The following is a 20,897-nucleotide window of genomic DNA, read 5'->3' as shown; positions in this document are numbered from 1 at the left end:
AACCTGTGCATAATCAAATGTGATTAAATAAAGTATAGCCACTTAATCAATTTGAATTAATGATTGAAATACTTATTCAATCGTCAATTGGATAATGATTAATTAATAAAATTCCCTAAATCGTGCAATACATATCTAAATACACGCCTATTGATACCTATTTCATATAAATATATTTTTATCATTTTATCATTTTATAATTGTAATTTATAAGTTTATCAAAGCAATAAGTGGTGTGTCAACATAATTGTGACGTCAGTTACTGACGACTGATTTTATTAATTGATTCAATATGTCGCAATATTTATGATCCATTTTTTTATCGTAAGCATTAATTAGACTTGATAAGATACATATTTTAGTAAATTATGTAATGGATAATTCTGGTTGCATTTTTGATGAGTTCATTTTACAATATTTATCCATAATATTTGTACATTTACATAATCATACATATGTATACAAGCACGATGTTACAAGGCTATACAGTAGTTTTATTATTGAATATATCTGACGAAGTTGAAACTATGCTTGAATGACAATAACATTCTAAATTCAACTTAAGGAAATTATTAAACGAATTGTTGAAATAGTACGCAACACCAATGTTTGCAGACTAAATAGAACCATGCGTCACCGAGTAAAATGATCGAAGTTCTACTCTATCGGCTGCACAGTTCATGGTATGCATTCAGGTTGCTGCATTTTGGTGAACAGAGTGCAGTAGTGATTCCCAGGGATCAGTGCATGGATCGTATTTGATTTGGGGGGGGGAGGGTGAGAAGGGATTATGTATCGCTGAGTTCGTTCTTCGTACCTGGTAATTCGTATTTCGTGTTTCGTTGCGCGTAAGACTCGTGCGATCCTCGAACGAGGCACATCGTAATGGCCGCGACCTGACTTGGGTAGCGTGCATGCGAACTACCGTGTTCGCGTTACGTGAAGCAGACGATCGAGAAAGGGGGCGAAGTAAGACGAAAACGAGAAACAGAAAGATACGTCGGGGTTTAGGGTTACGCGATTTCGGTGTCGCCGCGAGTGCGTGTGGTGGTGGGCGAGGCGTGATCACAGAACGGGAGTCTCGAGGACGAAGAGCCATGAGTGAGGATCGTAGTGAAGAAGATCCTATAATGGATCTTTGGTACAGCAACTGGGAACAACAATGTGTCGAGGCGTTAGAGGCAGAGCCGGATTACGAAACTCAGCTGCACAACGAAAAAGAACTCTATTCTCAGCAGATGTGGACAAGTTTTCAGACGACGGCGTCGGCCATCGCCCAGCTGTACAAAGGCGAGCTAACATCACGATAACACTGACGGTCATTCGTATCCTCCCCTTGTCTCGTCTACGAGGCAAGCCTCGAGGACTATGAGCAGCGAGACGTCTCGTACTCCTTGTGGTTACCATTTTGCGTGACATCCATTTTGTGCGACGTATGAGACGATATGCCACTGTTCTCGCTTCTCGTTTGCTTCGATTTCCTTTTTTCGCCGCATATGCATATCGATCTGATCGTGTAACCAGTTCCTGAAAGGCTTTGCTCTTTTACAGATCGTACGCAGGGTGTCTCTCTATGGTTACCCTTCCAGACTGCCGCAGGTACCGTCACGTCGTTGTACAAAGGTGCGTGCACTTCTTTGGTCTATCTTGTCAACAATGCGAGCAAGATAAACCTTTATTTTCTTTCTTTCTCTTGTGCTCGGCACGGTTTCCCTCGTCCTCTCTCTCTCTCTTTCTGTGTGTGTGTGTGTTTCTTCCTTCTTCTTTTCAATATAGTCCTTTCTCCGTCGTTTTTCCCCTTCCTCTCGTTCCTCACCCCCGCTATTCGGTCATCTTTTTGTGCAGCCGTCACTCACTCGCACACATGGATGATGTGTCTGCATATAGGTGTGCGTCAGAATGCTTTGCACAGCTGACCAATGCTGAAGGTCAGCTGTTAATTGATGCGAACTTTTAAGGCTATTACGAATATTTATAGAAAAGAGAAATAAACCCTTGTCATTTTTCGGTGATTATGTTATCGTTTCATATGTAGAGGCAAATTTTCCGTAGATAAACTAGATAAAATTATTTATCAATCACTGCTACTTCTGAATTCACTGATTCACGCTGTGTTTGTTTTAGCATGTGTGCTAACATTACAATTTATATATCACTGCTTAGTTTATGGGTAAAAGTGAATATTGGTACCAGAATTTCTTATTTTAAATATCGTTTCAATTGTTAAAGCCTTTAATAACAAGTAATTATAACAACAATGACATTTTTGTGTAGTAATTTTTGCAAGTGATTTTCGATTTTATGTTGCTAGACACATTTTATCCATTTTGATTACAGAAGTTCATTTGATACATTTTGTTTGCTTCTATTGATGTTGCATCCCATATATTTAGTTATTTATTACATTTAGGTATTTAATTATTTAGTGCATGTAGATATTTAGTTATTAATACCAATATATTAACATTTATAAATTATAACAGCTACATATGACAGGATAGTTATATTCTTTTTACAAGCTAATAATTGTTTCCACAACGAATACAAGTATTATTTCAATGTTTATGTTATTCATATAGTTGCTTATAATTTTGATCCTACATGTAATAAATATTTCAACAGATTCAGTGGACAGCATGCGCCGGTGCAGTGAACTAGGTGTAGAAATGGGTCGACAAAAACGTAGTAAAGAAATAATGAATTGGGCTAGAAAAAAAAGGCGTATGATTCGTAGGGAAGACCTTTTAGCATATCTTGCTGGGAAACCACCTCCTCCCCGACCGCATTCTCATAGGTAAATATTTTATTGAGTTACTTACAACTTAATTAAAAATATTTATAGCTTCTATGTAAAGCCACTTCAGTTGGGAAGTCAAAGTTCTTTTTGTGTAATTCATTCTATGTAAAATTTAAATGTCCTTTGTTTTTTTCGACATTAATGCAACAATTTCTTTTATCAGGTTTGGTTTGATGACATAGAATGCACGTATAATATGACTACAGACTTATAGGTAGACAAACACAATATAAATTAAACATTATCATTACTTCCAGGAGTTCGCCAAAACCAAGAATGATGGTGTGTGGTTCTCCCCCTTCACAAAGTTCAACACCAAGTATGGTTGTTGCGCCCACATCAACAGTTGGAAATGATCCTGATCCTGAATTACACACGTTTAGGGAAGCAATTGCATTATCTGGTAAGAATAATTTTTCATTAATGCTAAATCGAATTGCCGACATTAACTACAGACTTATTTTTATACTTTATATATTATTAATCTGTAGTATCACAGAGTTATTTTGGATAACACTTGAATTTTAAACTTTTGTTTACAACAATTTATGCTGTATAAGGTTTTGTCTTGAACTAATTGAGATGTTTTGATAATTGGATAGGTTCACCAATGTCTAGGCGTACCGGAAGGCAAGCCGAATTATCGGCATTTATTAGTAGCGAATTTGCTCGACATCACAAACGGCCTGCTTCGCATGATGTGGATATGGGATCTCCCACGCACAAACGTTCGCGTTTCATGTAACAGCACGCGATATGTAAAGTAACCTCACTCCCTTGTTCCCCATTAATTAATCAATTGATCAATTAGTTATTAACGGTTCATCTCCCCCAACATAGTTCCCGATTAAACATAATCATTTCAAGAAGATGGCAATGATTTGCGTTGCCATGTAAAACGTATTCATATATTTTGAATATTTCGTATTAATTGTCGAGTTTTTCCTTAACTGTCGACGAAGTGTCACAAAGGCGCAACAAGGCGAATTGTTCGGTTACAAAGTAGTCATTCTGAGGCAAAATTTACTGTATCATTGTTTAGGGATATCGTAGCACGAGTATGTTTAAAGTTGGGACACTTGAAAATTAATACTGTGCGTGGTAAAATCTTGTTTTGAAATTATTTATTTATTTATATAAGAACGAGATAATGGTAACGTATTTGAAAATATCATTCGAAGTGCCCATACGGAGTGAATGTCATCGTTATCTGTACAAGAAATCTGTATACATGATCTCTTAATTCATTGATTTGTAAACTGACAAGAGGATTTGTGCGAATTGTAGTTCTGATATTCTAATCAAAATCTTTTGTACTATTGGGGGAGGAGAGGATACCTAAAACAATCCTACAAAGTAGTACGGCGTACCATTTTTTGGTTTTTGCGGTAGAGACGATTAAAGATGTGAAAATCTTTGCCGTTGAACAATAACTGTGTAAGATAAATTGTCACTTAAAATGTAGAAACGCAGCTAGCGAAAATCTTGTTTTGTTTCTGCTTGGGAACAAGTAAACTGTTTCCCTCTATGTTATTATTTTTATAGAATATTATACAGTATTATAATATATTTTATTAAAAAAAATAAAATAATGAAGGAAATTAGTTGTTAAAGTTTTTGTAATTTTTTTATATTTGTGAAAAGAAGGTTAAACATTCGTCAATAATATAGTGAATAGAAGCGTGAAATGTTTTCTAAAAGCCATCGTTGTTTTCTACAATCCCCTATTTTATTGTATAAGTATTTTCTTAGTAATTAAATGTAGAGAAAATATTAACGATGGAATTGAAAAAAAGCTCATTGAACTAGAGATTTCAGCTGAACCAAAAATGAAAGAGAAGTTTTCCAAAGATTTTCAGTTTTCCATGAAGATAGGACAAAGGGACGCCTTACTTTTTTGTAATGAAAAATGTGATTAAATTATCAAGATTACAGTTCCTACTGTATTCCTCCTTGTAAATTTATTAAAATTTGTCAGTTGTATTATAAAATCTTGATAGCCGCAATCGACATGTTATACACATTGGAAATGTGTATGTTAAATTTAGCAGCTATCAATCTCATGAATTTTGCTGATAACTTCGCGGTGTACTATAACCACGTTCCAAAGGAATGTTCAACAAATGATATGTTGATCTAATATTTTCTGATTACGTGTCCATAATTGTAACCGTATGATGAAATTGGGGACAAGGAGATGTTTGTAGAATATTCTTTAATAATCCAAAGGATTGCTTAGCCCTCTGATTATAATATTGTTACGATTATTATGTGAACATAAGTAATTGATATTTGGAGGCTAATATCAATAGAAGAAAAGATCATTTTATACGGATTTTGTTGGCAATGAAAAGGAATGATGAAAGATCAGAGATAGGATTAACAAATTAATAAAAACACGATCAAAAAAAAAAAAAATAAACTAAAGAAATGCGAATGATGAATTATCCGGTTTATCTAGTTTTGTAAATTCTACTCTTCAACCGCGGAAGAGAAATTTTCCGTTGTACGACCTCTATGTGTAGAGTAACTATAAAAAAAAGGAAACTGTCTTTTGGATAATATATTTAATTTGTTCTGTACTCCTTCGTTTGTAATTTTGTATCTGCTTTATATGTATTCGTGTGCGATCTATCGGAAGGAATCGAGAAAGATTTTATTTGCTGCACCGTTTTCTTTTTTCCACGTCATGACATTCACGCCAAAGTTTTAATTAATATGTGAAGTCGAGCTTGGAAGCGCGAGATTTGACGAGGACGTTAAACAAAGAAAGAAACATGAAGAGTGATGTCTAACCTTTTCCATGTGTCGCGGGTGCTCATAATTGTATAACTACCGGTAAAATTCTTAAATAGATTTCGTGTAGTTATAAATCTTAAGCGAGCTAGGATAAGCGATGCTTATATCAAACAAGGAGCGATAAATGGAATTAACGGATTGGTGGGAAGGAACCCGTGTGAGTAGTTTCTTCCAATCTCGGTATCCGATGTCAATTGGGTAGCCATGGAGAACTTCATGGTATTTTAGAGTTGATTTATTTCTTATGACATATACAGGGTGTCATGTAAACCAGTGGTACGATCGTGGAGAGATTGCTGCCATATGAAAAATTACTTAGAAAACGTAGAACAACATTTTTCATGGAAACTCTCAATTGTATGAGAGTTGTATAAATGATTACAAGGCCATTGTATACGCGGAAATGAGTCGGAAATGTGAAATAAAACTTTTATTCTGCTTTCGACTTGTCTCTTTCATATGGGATCATTCTGTTTCCGGTAGTACCAGCTGCGGATCACTCTCTATGCTTATGGGCAAAGGGCTGTACAGTCGTGTTGAAATGTGCCTCGATGCAAGGTCGACGCGCAGAGAGAGACAGTGCAATGCAAAGGGATCTACTTTTCCACGACTGCTAATATGGACCTAATCGATACGCGCGAACTTTCCGTCTTCGGCGTGGCCATTGTCGGCGAGACACGGCAGCTCTTTGCTTCGTATGCATTGCATGTGCCTGTGTATGCATCCGCGCATACCAGATCATATGTGTATAAATAAACATGCATATTTCATAAGAAGAAGCATTATGTTCAAAGACTTGTATCGGAGCGATCTAGTAACTACTTTTTTAAGATCACTGTAAATGTATGCTGTTTTTAGGCATCGTATCCCCATTACAGCTTCCATCTGAATCTCGAATGGTGTCGCTTGCAAGGAATTTCGGGGCTGTTTTGTCGCACGAATACCCGCTGGTAAATTTATTTAAGGACGAAAACAAATTGATTTTCTTATTCCACACGTGTCTCGAATTTCCTTCCTCGCGTCTGCGTTTCGGAGAGTCACTTGGAAGCGAACTTGTTTTTTTTTTGTTTTGGTTTTTATTTTCTCAACATTGTTTGAGCACTGTTCCGGATATGAGAAAATGAAGTTGTTGTTCACTTGTAAATATAGCGTATGTTCATAACGATAACGATAAATAATAGCTTTAGGGGTATTGATAATATTATTATCATTATTGATATTGACAACTATGCGATAGCTTTAATAATATTTATCGTATAATCGGCAGTTAATAAAACTCCAAGGACTCCACTTGACTCTACTTTCCTGACCAGTTAGGTAACGCAGGGTCATGTTTCTGAAAGTTCCATTCCAACGAATTGTAAATTAACAGTACCGAGGGGTATCTTTGTACGTGTGAAATTTAATCGTGCAGCTTGTTTCCAGGTTTCATTTTTCACAATACGTTCTCGAATTTCCGTGATGTTTCTTTTAAAAGTCTAATTTGAAAGAACGACAAAAGATGTTAGTACTCTAATCGTCGTTGTCTCGTGGATCGTTGCTTTTTTTCGATGACAACTGTTTCGTACAAAGGTAGCTCTTAACAGAAATGAATACATAGGAGGAAGTGACACACTGAAGATGCCATACTTAGCAATATCTTATCGATAAGGAAAAGCATACTTGATGATGGAACATCGAGTTATTTTGTACAGACACTGTCGATTTTGTTTTTTGTTTCTGTCAGTGGAAGGAGACGCGCGTTTCTCTGGTTTATCGAAACTGTTTAGGCTCGCGGTCCGTAAGGTAGACGACCGATAGTTCGCAGAATCGAATCGGCGATTTTTAATTATTGGATCGAATGTTCGCGCGAGATTCTCGCCGCTGTAATCGGCATTTTCCCATGTTGCATAATGCAATACTAAAAGACCGTGCACATTAGACGACACTTGGAGGACAACAAATAAAATTCTCCCACGTGTATAGTGAGCTTTCCCTTTCTCGTGGGAAATGTTAATCTTATTAATTATAATCTGTGCTGTGCCTCGTGCCGAAACGAAGTATTCTCTCCGTCGACTTGTAAACAGCGATCGCGATCGTTGTGCTCGGTCGAATAAAATCACGAACGCTTTAGTTTAAAATAACAAACAGACAAACACAACAAAACAAAAAAAAAAGAAGAAGAAGAAAACTTATATCTATTTAATAATAAAAGATTCCGCGTACAATAACTGTTCGTTTTAAGCGAGTCTTTCTTTTTCTCTCGAGATTATATAAGTTGATGTAGGAAAGTGTACACCGAATAGAACGTCTTTCATAAGGGACTTTTAGATGTTAAATTAAAAGAAAAAAAGAAGAATAATTGTTATTTTTTAAAATATCAATGACTTCCGTCTTTTTTTTCTAAAGGGATGCGTGATTCGTACTCGCTGCCAAAAGAAGTTTCCAATAATAATGAAGTTGCCATTACGCAAGAAACACCGACTGTTCTATATAATTTGTATAGAGGTAGACCAATACGAGAAAAACAAAAAACGATAGCTTATAGGGCTCTGTAATTAATCGATTAATTGTAAATGGCGACGATAAATTTAAAACGTTTTTATATTAAGGAATCGATAGCTCGCTAGATTTAAAAGTTGGATCGGACGAAATTGGTCGGCGATCGCTGTATTTATGACGCATTAATCGATTAATCGTGCAGCCTTAGTATATGGGATCGCAAGGAATCACTTCTGTATCATATCTTTTTCACAGTAAATGTAGTTCGTACGCTGGTCATAACAGGTGCGTAAGAACGTGTGTGTACGTGGTTCACAAAAAAGAAAAAAAAAATATTAAAAAATAATACGTGGCGCCGTGAAACATTTTTCTACGAGCCGTTCTGTTTTTATTCTGATGCACATTTAATCGCAAAACACGTCGTACCCTTGTCTCCCAACAAACGTACTACCATACTATAATAATTGCACGTACGTAAAAAAAAAAAAAGAGTCGTGATATGACACAAAAATGTTTATGTTCGCGGTGAGAGCGAGAAATGGTGCTGTTATTTTTTGCGAACATAAGGAGCTTCTATATTTTTGCGTCTCTTGTTTGTAAGATAATCATTTACAAATAAAATTACGATGAAAACATTATTCGAATGTTAATGTCTTAATTCGCATGCGTAACGTACTTCACGATGATTAAGAATAAGAATAGCAACACAGATCTTTTATACAAGATCACCGTATATTTACACGATTTTTATTTCCTTCGCATTCGATTTGTACAATTCGTATAAAAATCCTTTCGCTTACACAATGAACGAACGATCTCCGAAGATGAATTAACAATTTCTTTCCTTTGCTCTCTGTTCAAAGGATACGCATTTCTCCTCCGTTGACATTTACACTTTCATTTACATTTATAAGTTTAACGGCAAGTATGTTCTACTTGATAAAGGCACCATAAGTAGTACCAGAGATAAGGCTAATCGCGGTTTTACACAAAATAGCCTGGTTATTATTTAATACTTCAACGTCCTCTTCACTTGCCGCATTTTTATGGCGACGACTATTCGAGCCTTTCGGGACAATTTTATAATTCGGAAAATCTATGCCGAATAGTGCTCTACGTTATACATACTCGCTGTTTGCATAGTAATCGAAAGCCAATCGATTCGTTTGTGCACAGGAATTTTCGCCACGCGGAACCAACCCTCTTTAGCACTGTTACTACAACGTATATAGGAATACACCTGTAACTCTTTCTTTAATACTTATGTACAATACGTGTTTTTATATCAAAACATGTTTTCATGTTGTTTCATTAGGCACTTGAGAGCTTATTGGGCAAGATAAAAATACTTCTTCGAAAGAGCGTAGAAAAACTTTACAATCTGCTGTCTTTGATGACGTTCTCGGGGGCGTTCAATGCCTTCTTCCGGTTCGCGATCGCGTTCATCAGTTTCCTTTTAGGGCCGAGGGGTAGTTTGAGGGCCGCGATGTCAGCCTCGGTGAGCAACATCAACGCCTCCAGGTCGATCTGTTCCGACTCTAAAACCGGATGCGTAGACGACAGATTATTGGCAACTAAGAATCTCTGCAACGGTGTCCATTCTTCGTCAGTTTCCTCCTCGTCCTCCTCCTCCTCCTCTTCTTCTGTAAGAACGATCGTGACGTTATTGTTTCGTAGCCGATGTAAAGAACACGACGCCGAGTCGTTCATTGTACATACAGTTGTACGAACCGATTAATTATTGTACAATAAAAATGTCGATCTACAAAGATCGGGGCTCTACCTGAGAGTAAATCGTCGTCCCACATGCTTTGCCTGCGAGCCAGGCTACCTGCGCTTCCTATGCTGATCTCCTCGTTGTGCCCATTAGAGCTGCCTCTGTGGCCATTTATGGACCCGTTTACAGAACCATTCAGGCACGAGTTACCGTTTTGCTGATGCGAGTCCATTTGCGTGACAGGTATGTTTTCGAATGTAGTTGTTATCTAAGGATTTAAAAAGATCGTATAAAAGGCTGTATATTATGCTTCCTGTTAAATGTCGGAAAAAGATTTTAGGAGAATAAAGAAGAGACTCAGAGAGAGCGAGAGAGAGAGAGAGAGGCATTAGCGTAAGAAACGAGTCGTAACACGAGATTCCACCAATTAAACTAACATTTTATTTTCTTTGATTGAAACGATCGTTGCGTCTTAACGACTTTGTCATCCTTTACGCGAGAAGTAACAGCTTAGGCATCGGTTTCATCAGATTATCACAATTTCTACGAAGTAATTAGTGTTACGGGCGATGACAGCGCGGAACAATTAGTGTGCATATAGCTGTATGCACGTTCTGACGAGTGCAACGCGAAGATTAGATAGGTAATCAATATTGCACCTTCAAGACTGTATCGCGTTAATCGTAACCTCCTTATGCTTTTAACGTTGATAATGACAATAATTTTTGCTGATGTATTATGGATGTATTAATACGGGTAGTGGTGTCTAAGTACTGCGTGCTTAGCAGCCTTGAGCAATCAGTTGATTCAACAACTATATTAAGTGCTCCGGTGCTCGAATAATTACAAATGAATGGATTCTACGCGTAACTGTTTTATGAACGGTTTCGCAAAACCGTTTACGTGCACCAAGTTCTGCTGAACCAGGCACCTTCGAAAACTTCCGAACACGTCGTTCACGTTAGCAGAATATAATACACACAGTTGTTATAATGCGATCGTAATAATGAAGGTTATCGCAACGCGAATTCCGTAGTTCTGCTGTTCTTTTTTGATATGTTACATATTTTATTTTGATTTAATATATCGTTTTTCTTTTTGTTAGCACAGCAAGAAACGATGTTAATTACATGAGGAAAAATAGTGAGAAATAAATGAAACAATGGAGAAATAATAATTAAGCGAATACTTCAGTTTGTTATAAAAAAATCAAAGGATATGCTCTGTTATTTATATTAAAGATTAGTTTTCAGAGAAAAATTAGAAACGAAAGTGTCTGAATTATTTTTTAAGAAGAAAAATTGTCTTGTTCGTTATAATTTCAATTTAACGAAAAAATCATACGTCGAATTTTAAGACAGTGTTATTTTGAAAGTTGGTATACAGAAAACTTGAAAGGGTTGATCTTTCTTTTCTCATCAGTGTAAAACAAAACATTTTTGCCAACTTTAAAATTTCTTAAATTTTTAGGAACAAAATTATTTTTTAATACTCGCCCGTGTTTAAGGTTCATGTGCATAAACTTACTGCTCTTCTAAACGCGACTGATCCAAAACCGGGCCGATTGAAGATGCTTGCAGGCTCTTGCAAGAAGGCCGTATCTCTGATGTCATTTATTTCCTCTTCGTCTTCCTGATCTATGTCTTCGTCATAAGCACGATCGCCTAAAAGGTCGGGCGTGCTTTGCGCTTTACTCAACGTGCCCCAGACATCCGAGATTTTCCCTCTTCTCCCCATCTGCTGGGCTTGCGTTTCATAGGTTCCTACGTACATCACTTCGGAGTCCCTTCTGAGGCCGGTGAGACTACGAATTGACTTCTTTCCGTTTACCTCGATCTAAAAAACGTAACACATCCAAACATTTATTGTAACAAAATTGATCATAAAGTTTCTACAGTTGTTACAAAAGCTGGTGTCATTTTTCAAAATTTATACAATGGATAGGAGAAATATTAAGTTCATAAAATTGTTCTTCTGAAAATGGGAGAACTGCAAGGTTACCATGATACAATTTGCATCGCTTATAAATATTAAATTAACGTTTTACTTTTTTCAAAAATGGAGAAAAATAAATCGTTTTTGCTTGATAACCAAGAAAAAGAAGATACAAACTTATGTTAATAATTTTGTTTCTTATGCTTTCATTGTTTCATGTCTTGCATATTTTCGCAGAATATAAATTAGTATAAGAGGGTTAAATAGAAGAAAATAAAACAAAAAATTATTATAATAATTTCAGAAGATGATGGAGTTTGTATTATCGCGAATAACACAAATGATTATTATCAGACAGTAATATTTATCATATTCACAATTGTAGTTTTGTTATATTCGGTTAAAATTCTGTTACACTTTATATTCAATATTTATAAATTTCGATGAAATAAGAAAGTATCCCAAGTAAATTGGCTCGATCGACGCGGAACATATACGTTCGGAATTATGCCAAGGAAATAATGGTCATAGAAGAAAGTATAATTTTACGCGTCTTACCTCTACAACTTTAAAATCGTCGACAGCCTTTCTTGCTAAAGCTTTTCTGCATACTGCGCTGCCATGTTTCTTGGCGGTGGTGCCGACGATGTCGCTGAACGTCGGTGAAGGCTTCACGCGACCTTTGAAGGTCAATATACTGGGTTTGTAAGGTAGAATACCAGTTTCATTCACTGTAGCTAACTCCAATTTCGTCCGGTCTTTCGATAACTTCTTCTGCTCCTTTTCTGCTCTGATTTCCGCCATTTTCTGCCTCTTTATGTATTCTTTCAACCTGTTCACGGAACCAGTACAATTGAATATTATAAATTCGAAAATCCTCGATTCCAAACGAAAATCATTTCTGTCCGGAATTTCTAATAAACATGATGCGACGATCAAAAGTGCAAATGTGTAATCGTAAAATATTTATTTGGAGATCTCGTGACTGATTTAATAAAACTTTGATTAGTCCTTTATTATAATAGTATTTTAAAAATGTATTTTACTCAAACGATATCATGTTTGATGGTTACGTGAGTTATGGTATAGTAAGCAGCATTCACGTTATGAATGAGACAAATGGGATTTCACCAATTTTGCAATTATTGTAAAATAAGGAAGCAAAACAAAGCCACGTCTATTAGGTAAAAGAAAGTTATGTTCCCTCGATAAAGATGTCTACATAAACTAAGCAGAAAATATAAATGCGTATTTTAAATCAATATAAAAGTTATGTTATTAAACTATTCCTCCTGCAAAGTCTTAAAATATTTTATACAGATTCTTTAGAATTTTAATATTAAAAACTCTACTATATTGCTTCTGAACTATACTATATACTATCCTACATTCTACGTATATAATCGGCTGATTTTCATTCACACTTTTGTCCCTCGCATCACACCTATTTCCCATTCACAGAAATACCTTTTCTCAGCATCTTTCTCAGCCTTCTCACGAAGTATTCGACTTTTCTTGCGATTGTTCAGCTCTTGATCAGCCTGTGCCAAATCTAGAAATTGTAGGATCATCTCCCTCCCGTTTATGGCAGCTAAGTCTCTGGCGGAGTGTCTGTCGATGTCTAGGGACCAAATATTACAACCGAACTTCGCGAGGAACTTCACGCAATATTCGTGGCCCCTCGCCGCTGCTAGATGAAGGGCCGTGTTACCGAAATAGTCGCTTTTGTCGGGGTCGCCCCTACGAATAGAATCGTTAAACAATAAATGAATCGCGCCCTTGGTAGTTTCCTGTATCGCGTGGCCGTTTACATTTTATCGTTACTTTATCCATCCACTGGCTTAACTAACAGGCGTTGGCCCACAAATTACTTGGCCTTATTTAATTAATTAATAGCTTATGTTCTTAGTCGCGGTCTGACGAATGTTTAATAGCTGAATATTTAATACCTATTTAATAAGAGGCATTTATGATAAAAATGTCTAGCTCAAATGGCAAACGATAAAGATAATAGAATTTTTATATCTCTCAATAATTTTAATAGTTTTTATAATATTATACGTGTATTCTGCTGAGTATAAAGTTTGGTAAATTTAGACATTATTGTTGATAATTATGGAGTATGTTGGTAACGGAGGGGATGGCCGTATCCTGTCATACGAGCGGAACAAAGTTCCGGAAGGATAGGAGGTCTTGTATCGAGTTTCCATTGCATGTTGACCACACTGAAGCCAACCGAACGACATCTGATCTTGTGCACAATAGGGCACGTGCGGTCTTTCAGCTTTTATATCGTTCTTTACAGACCATCAGCGATCGTGTATGCTGTTACTCCAGGCATGTACTACTTAATTTATTTTTATTGAACTGATAAACAACTCGGCAAACACGTTATGAATTTAATATATTTACGGCATACTTTTCGAAGAATCGCGCAGCGAGCAACAATGATACTAAACCAGTAAACTCGAACATTTAATTCACCTTTATTTATCATTATTATCAAAAAGTATATTTCACACACTGTTTATTTAACGATAGTTTCGAAAGAATGTTATTTTACTAGAAAGAGTTTTAATTTATTCGATAATAGGTTTACTCTTGATAATATTGAATTTTGATTACTACACATGCTTAGCATATCTGCTACTAAATTGTCCATGCATGGCCATTGATCTTTTTTTTCAGTTTAAATTAGAAAGTCATCGAAAATAACGAGCTTCTTTGTACTTGTAACAAAATGTAATGCTAATCATTATACTGTCGACTTTCATGCGATCTACGCTTTCGAGAATAGAAGAATTTCGATTTTATTTGTAACACATCTTATAATTAGTAAACTCATTACATAGTTCTCATGAAATGAAATATAAAAATGAGAATTTGTACATAGATTCACAGTATAATAATTATAGCATTTCGGTTTTCACTTTGATTGATATATGCCTGCTCAGAAAATATCAAAAAAGTCTTGCCCCCTTTACAGATATTCGAAATTCGTGGAATGCACGCGAATAATGTCAATGTCGTCTACTCTTTTTTATTTTCTCGTTCGACCGACGCGTCGTTAACCATTTTCTATGCGTGTAACTCTATCGGAGAGTGTCGATATTCTCGAATGAATTAAACGCGACTCGCTCGCACAGAAATTCCTTGTTCCCCTAGGCCCTTCCGCTCTGTCCCCCTGCCCGATGTTTTGTTGCGTTCGTGTTCGATTGTTTCTCATCGGTGCTCACTTGGCCGCAATTTCCGCCGGTGGGGTCGATAGATGCCAGATTATAACCTTCGTTTCCGGTTTCGCGCATCTGTTATATCGTCAAACACGAGGCTCGCGCTTACGTATCGAGGTAAACGCGTTTATCGGACGGACGAAATATAATGGCCGGAGCGCGACGGATTATGAACAAACCTTCGCGTTTAAAAATAATCGCCGTTCCACCGTCGGATGCAACTCTTTCGGCGTCCCGTGGATGTCATCCGCGCGCGGCATTGTTCGAACCGTCGTGTTCAGTAGTCATGACGACCTCGCACTTAATTTGTATGGTGGTTTTCAAGGTTAACCGTGGCCACGGAGGAAACGATTCAAGCTTTCCGTAAAAAATTGCGCGCCGCTTAAACGAACCCATGAAAATTGGCTATAGCGTAGTTTGCGTAGTCCCATAAATTACTGGCAAGATTTATTATGTATTATTAAACCGGTGTATCATTACTAATTCAATAAAATTATTAATTATTTGTTTTGCACGAAGATCTATTTATTTTATACGGGCGATATAAATGGAGCAAGAAAAATGGAAAATATGGTATAATAAATTTTTGCTTGAGTTTGAAACGAAATTTATAAATATATATATACGATTTAGACTAATATGTTGAGTATATAAAGTTGCCTAGGGTGTTATTTATAAAAGTAACATTCCAACTATTGTAACATGATCATCCTGATCGAGAATAGTATGTCTCCATTAAAGTAAAAGTAATTTTCTAGAAGAATAGCACGGTTTAAAAACAGAAAGCAATTTGAAACGGCACACTTTGTTCATATGGCGCTCGTCGTAGAAAATTTTGTTTTAATTCTCTTTTGAAGATGTGTTAATAAACAATATACGTGGATGTATTTAAGACTTTCAAATTCCTGGATAATTAGTGACGCACTAATTTCTTTCGAAAATTTCGCAGTTACATAATGAAATATTCATAGTTGCACAGAAAAGAATTATTTGCGTTAAAATCAAATGTAGTATTATTCAACGAATTTCCCGTTCTGTTTGGAAATCATTTATCGTAATTGGCTATTCATAATTGAACGTTCATATAAACAACGAAAATTAGGTGTGAATGTATAAATAATGAAAATTAGGTGTGGATATATAAATAATGAAAATTAGGTGTGAAGATACAAATAAAGAAATTTAGATGCGAATGTATAAGTAAAGAAAATTAGGTGCGAATGTATAAATAAAGAAAATTAGGTGCGAATATATAAATGTGCTGGGCCATTGTCAGCACGCATATTGGAATAACACGTACTGTTCTTGTAGTACAATGCTTTTCGTTGCACGCAATCTTCGTTCGGATTGTAGGGCTTTACTCTCATTAAAATTTTATGGCATGAGTCACGGCGAGGCAGAAATCACGTCGCATGATGGGAAGGGCCCAGACATACACACAGCAAACTATCAGAAATGTTTAGCGTCAAATGTCAAAATTCGCGGAGTTAAAGATTTTCGCGGCGATTATTCATTATCATTATTATAGATTATACATTATCATTATTATAGATTATTCATTAGCTTTTTTAAACACTATAAATGATGTCGACCATTGATTTTTGAAAATGGATGCTTAATAACTTAATGAAAATAATTTTTGCCTGTCACGTTGGAACGATGCGACGTGACGTGGCTGCCGACGTGTTAATAAGTGTGAAAAATGTCGAGATGCTCGACTGATATGATACACATTGTAGAGAATTGCAATGCGGAGATCTTTCTCGAACGTATTTATAATTAAATAGCTTCGCGAGCATACCCTTTGGCGACGAGCAGTCTCAGCACATCTATATGACCTTCGAAGGCTGCCCATAATGTGGGGGTCATTCCTCCGTCATCTCGCGCGTTACAATCCTTTTTCGTAGCTTCTTTTAAGATGTCCAAGGCGCCGTCGCGTGCAGCTCTGCGGGGAAAACGATTATTTCGACATTATCGATGATTATACAGTAGGATTTACCAAACAAAGCGTCAGATTTTATCAACCGCGCTGCACATTTATTGCTCAACAAGCGAGTAAATGTATAACCAGCTGCTAGACTTGTAATTTCGTTTTTCTTTTCATGTAGTTATAGTTAAATTTAGTATTAAAGTGCATAGTAAAACGTAATGTGCATAGTAAAATGTAAAGTGGAATAAGCGGTTAAATATCTATAAAAATACCAAACATTTTAATATAAAACTCCAAATTTAAATAAAATTATTATAATCACACAGTCTTTTAGCCATTTTGCTAAATAAAGTTTAAATAATATAATTTCAATATTTTATTTAACACGTGTTATCTATATCTTCATTTCTCTTCTTCATCGAGATGAAAAGTAATATTAACTAGCAAATGAGGATATTTACTAAGAATAAGTTTTAGAAGTGTAAGGTCAAGACATTTTTTTTCTACATAGTAACGGTTTAGAAGCAACGCAATAAAACAATAGACTGGCAAAGTGGAAGGTTTTATGTAATTGCATAAAACGGTCGTGCGAAAATTGTTTAACGTATTCGTAACAGGTGCATCACTTATCGTTAGATAATAATCGTTTTACGCGTGTGCATTTCTATCAGCGAGTCGAACAAAGGTGACCGGAGTGAGTGAAAATGAGAAAAGAGAGCAGAAGCTGGCCAGGGAAAGTACGTGTAAAGTTTTAACGAGCTCTTCGCATGATAATTTTCTCCTAGTTACAAATCATTTAACGAGAACGGCTCTTGACATTTTTGCGCTCTGCAGGTGCTAAATGGTGTCCAATGAAAGTGCAAGTGGAATGTAACCGACTTTTAACGACACTCTCGTCGTTCGTAAAGCTAGGCACTCAGGATTTTCATTCAATTTTTACGATCACATTCCTTTTTTTATTGACACAGGTATTTATTATTTGTTGTATTAAATATGTGCAATATTTCGGAAGATCTCATATATTCGCGCTTCATCACGTTCGAAATTTTTGTGATTTGAGAAATTATGGTAATAAATATTTGCTCGAACACTCTTTTTTATTTCACTGTTATAATATTATTTAATTCGCTTAAAAATTTTTAGAAATATAGTGTGCTGTAATAAATACAGTATTATTTTGTTACACGGAGTAAACACGATCATAAGTTTGGTTATGCAAAGGAAGATACCTGTGTACACGCTTAAGAATATTTATCAGTTACGGAGTGTTCACGCAATGTTACATAAACACAGGTAATACAGGTCGTTTTCTCTGTAGTGACTGCTCCCTGACAGTCGGGATTTATTCAAAGTGAAAATTAATAAACCCATGAGAAAGCGAGCTTTTTTGCGATCGGAAAGAATTTCTTTCGGTTGACGGCGAACGCAAAAGGCGAACCGGACGAATGAGTTATAATTCTCTGTCACGGCGCGAATACACCGTCGAACTTTCGACGAATCTTTCCTTTCATCTTTCCATGCATCATTCTGCTCGAAAACTGCGCATTATCGCGCGTTCTTCTTCCAGCGGTGTATCATTCCACCTACTAATTAAACGAATTAACTTTTTCTTCGGCAAAGGTGGTTGTTCAACGGTGTGGTGCCCCGTATAAACTCGGTGCCTCGTGGAAGTGGGCTGGATGATAAATCTCCCGTAGTGAATCAAATAAAAGCAAAGGTGTTCTCATGCATAAATTCCGCACGCGCGCCGCTGATGTATAATACATACAACAACACAAGATAGAGCGCGATTATGACGATTTCTGAATTCTAGGTAACTAGATGCTGCAAATTTTTCTCATTACCACAACGTTTAGCAATATCGCATGCCATTAACACGGTGCTCTCACGGACCGAATGCAAATCTTTACCAAATCCAGATATTATATACTACAGTATATTAATACTATATTACTCAGAAATTATATACTACTAAATTATTTTATTCGAAGAATGTTGCCCCGGGCTAACGCTAAATGCTCATACATTAAGAACGAGGTGACATTCCAAGTCGGTTAAAATTTTAAACAAATGGTTGTTTCTTCCGGTAGCTTACCCACCAAAATTCGCCAAATCAGAGCAAATCCCGGTACTCGACTATCGCGACTGTTGCGAAACATGTTTGTCCCGTTGGACACCCTATCGAATTCAATCCGCGGATCAAGATTTCAGATCGCGGCACTCCGTTCTCATGGTTAACCAGGCATGTCAATCCTTTTCTCGTTCCGGCCGAGGCACGGTGCGTATATGGGCATTCGCGACAAAAATCATTCAACGATACATCGATTGCCGCGTAGAAAATATGCGAGTTTGTTTATAGAAGATAGAAGCGATTTAAATTATTTGCAAAATGAGAATGTCGTTGACAATACCCGCCATTGCTATCCGTTGCCATTGTTTTATCAAATCAGTGAAAATTCCTGAGAAATTGTGACGAGTATTGTATAGCGTGTATGCTGAAGGCAACGTTGTTATGTGTAACATTATGTTATGCATTTTAAATACAAATTAGCTATATTAATTTGTTAGAAATTTAACATAACAGAAATTTAACACAAACGTTATAGTCAAGCGTGGTTACCGGGCCGCCAGTTATGCAGCTTTGCTATAGACGCTACGCTGAACGCCTGAGCACACCTTAATTACGAATTTGCTAATTTTCCTTATCTCGGGCAGCTAAAATTGACGCCAAGTTTAACGTTCCGCGAATGAACGTACCAAAAATCAAGAAGATCATTTTTGATAAATTTTCGCAAAGTCTAGTCCAAGCTGACTTAACTTTACTCGAACAAATTGGTGCAAATTGTCGAAATATTTTCGAAAAACAAATTAGCAGTTTCGAAGACATACAGTACTAAATAAAATCTGTAAAATTCAAATTAAAAGCGTATACATTTCGCCAATGGCAATGACTCGAAGAATAATGTACTCGAAGGGAATCTTTAATAACAGCTTCGACAACAGATCAGTGAATTTATCAAAAATCGCAGGTGGCGTTAAAGTCGACGTTTGATAACGCGTCGGCGATAAAAGTATTTCTGAATCAAATAATTCAGGTATTTGTGTTTTATACATTACGCGAGACGGTGCGGGCAGGAGGGAGGGGGACAAAAACCTAGCTCCACGACATTTCTCCGCTTCCTGGGTCCCGGGGACATAATAGACATCCTGGCGCGAGCGCGTACCGCGATGCCAGGAGAAACAAGAACACGAAAACTCTCGATGGTATGCGCTTCGCTCGCGAAGGGAAACTCACTTGTGAAACCGCTCGGACGTCATATCTGCCGACTTTGTCCCTTCAAGGAGATCCTCGACTATACCGATCGTCGAACATCCCTGCGTACCCGGGGTCTTTGGTGTCCTGGGCACTGCTCGGCGCGAGGGGCCTGCTCCGGGACCAAACGCGATGATTTAGAGGCCGAGCATGCTCGCACCGGACTAAAGGAACTACGCGTGCTGAGTATGGCGTCCAGCGGTGCACTGTTTAAACGGGCGAAGGCACTCGGACGGATCTTCTGCGGTGCCCCTCGCCGGGTCTGTCCTGTTCTAGAACGATAGTCGTTCGAGTCCTTTCTCCCTCGTTCACCCGTTCCCGCCGTCTCTCACCTGTACCGGTCGCCCCGCATGTATACTCGCCGCCACCTGGCGTTCGGTATTCCGGTGCACAGGTATGCTCTACCTGCCTCTACACTTACCGACCAGGTTCCCCAGGTGTGCACGCTGATACGCAACAGCGCAAGAAATCAGTTTTCTGGCTGTTAACCCCTTCCAACGTAACAGCGAGTCGGATCACTGGTGAAAATTTCGCGTATAAATTTATTAAGTACGAATGTCATTTATTTCTTCCGAATTTCTGTTGATTCAATTATGTACCTATTCAATTATGATGTAATTTAATTGGTATGATTCTAATCTTACTGTTAATTTAATTGTTGATTGATTTAATCGCGAGGGTGATCCAAATACAAT

General features: G+C 37.0%; 2 protein-coding genes across 2 annotated transcripts; one reads left to right on the top strand and one right to left on the bottom strand.

Annotated features, from left to right (window-relative positions):
• Positions 1-793: 793 nt before the first annotated feature.
• Positions 794-8,715, top strand: LOC144468459 (HUWE1-associated protein modifying stress responses). Its single transcript, XM_078177924.1, has 5 exons — positions 794-1,290; positions 1,552-1,623; positions 2,623-2,794; positions 3,055-3,200; positions 3,400-8,715. Exons 1-5 carry the CDS (start codon positions 915-917, stop codon positions 3,540-3,542), a joined length of 909 nt encoding a protein of 302 aa, XP_078034050.1. The 5' UTR covers positions 794-914; the 3' UTR covers positions 3,543-8,715.
• A 75-nt stretch (positions 8,716-8,790) lies between these two features.
• Sans (SAM_USH1G_HARP domain-containing protein Sans) lies at positions 8,791-20,396 on the bottom strand. The gene is made up of 7 exons (XM_078177923.1): positions 20,185-20,396; positions 16,761-16,904; positions 13,197-13,469; positions 12,288-12,561; positions 11,322-11,630; positions 9,861-10,062; positions 8,791-9,720 (listed from the first exon to the last, which is right to left on the bottom strand). The coding sequence occupies exons 1-7, from the start codon at positions 20,205-20,207 to the stop codon at positions 9,452-9,454; spliced, it is 1,494 nt and encodes a 497-aa protein (XP_078034049.1). The 5' UTR covers positions 20,208-20,396; the 3' UTR covers positions 8,791-9,451.
• Between the last annotated feature and the right edge of the window lie 501 nt (positions 20,397-20,897).

Source organism: Augochlora pura, chromosome 4 (genome assembly GCF_028453695.1).
Source record: "Augochlora pura isolate Apur16 chromosome 4, APUR_v2.2.1, whole genome shotgun sequence".
In the NCBI taxonomy this organism is placed as follows: domain Eukaryota; kingdom Metazoa; phylum Arthropoda; class Insecta; order Hymenoptera; family Halictidae; genus Augochlora; species Augochlora pura.
This window is presented reverse-complemented; position numbering and strand designations above follow the sequence as displayed.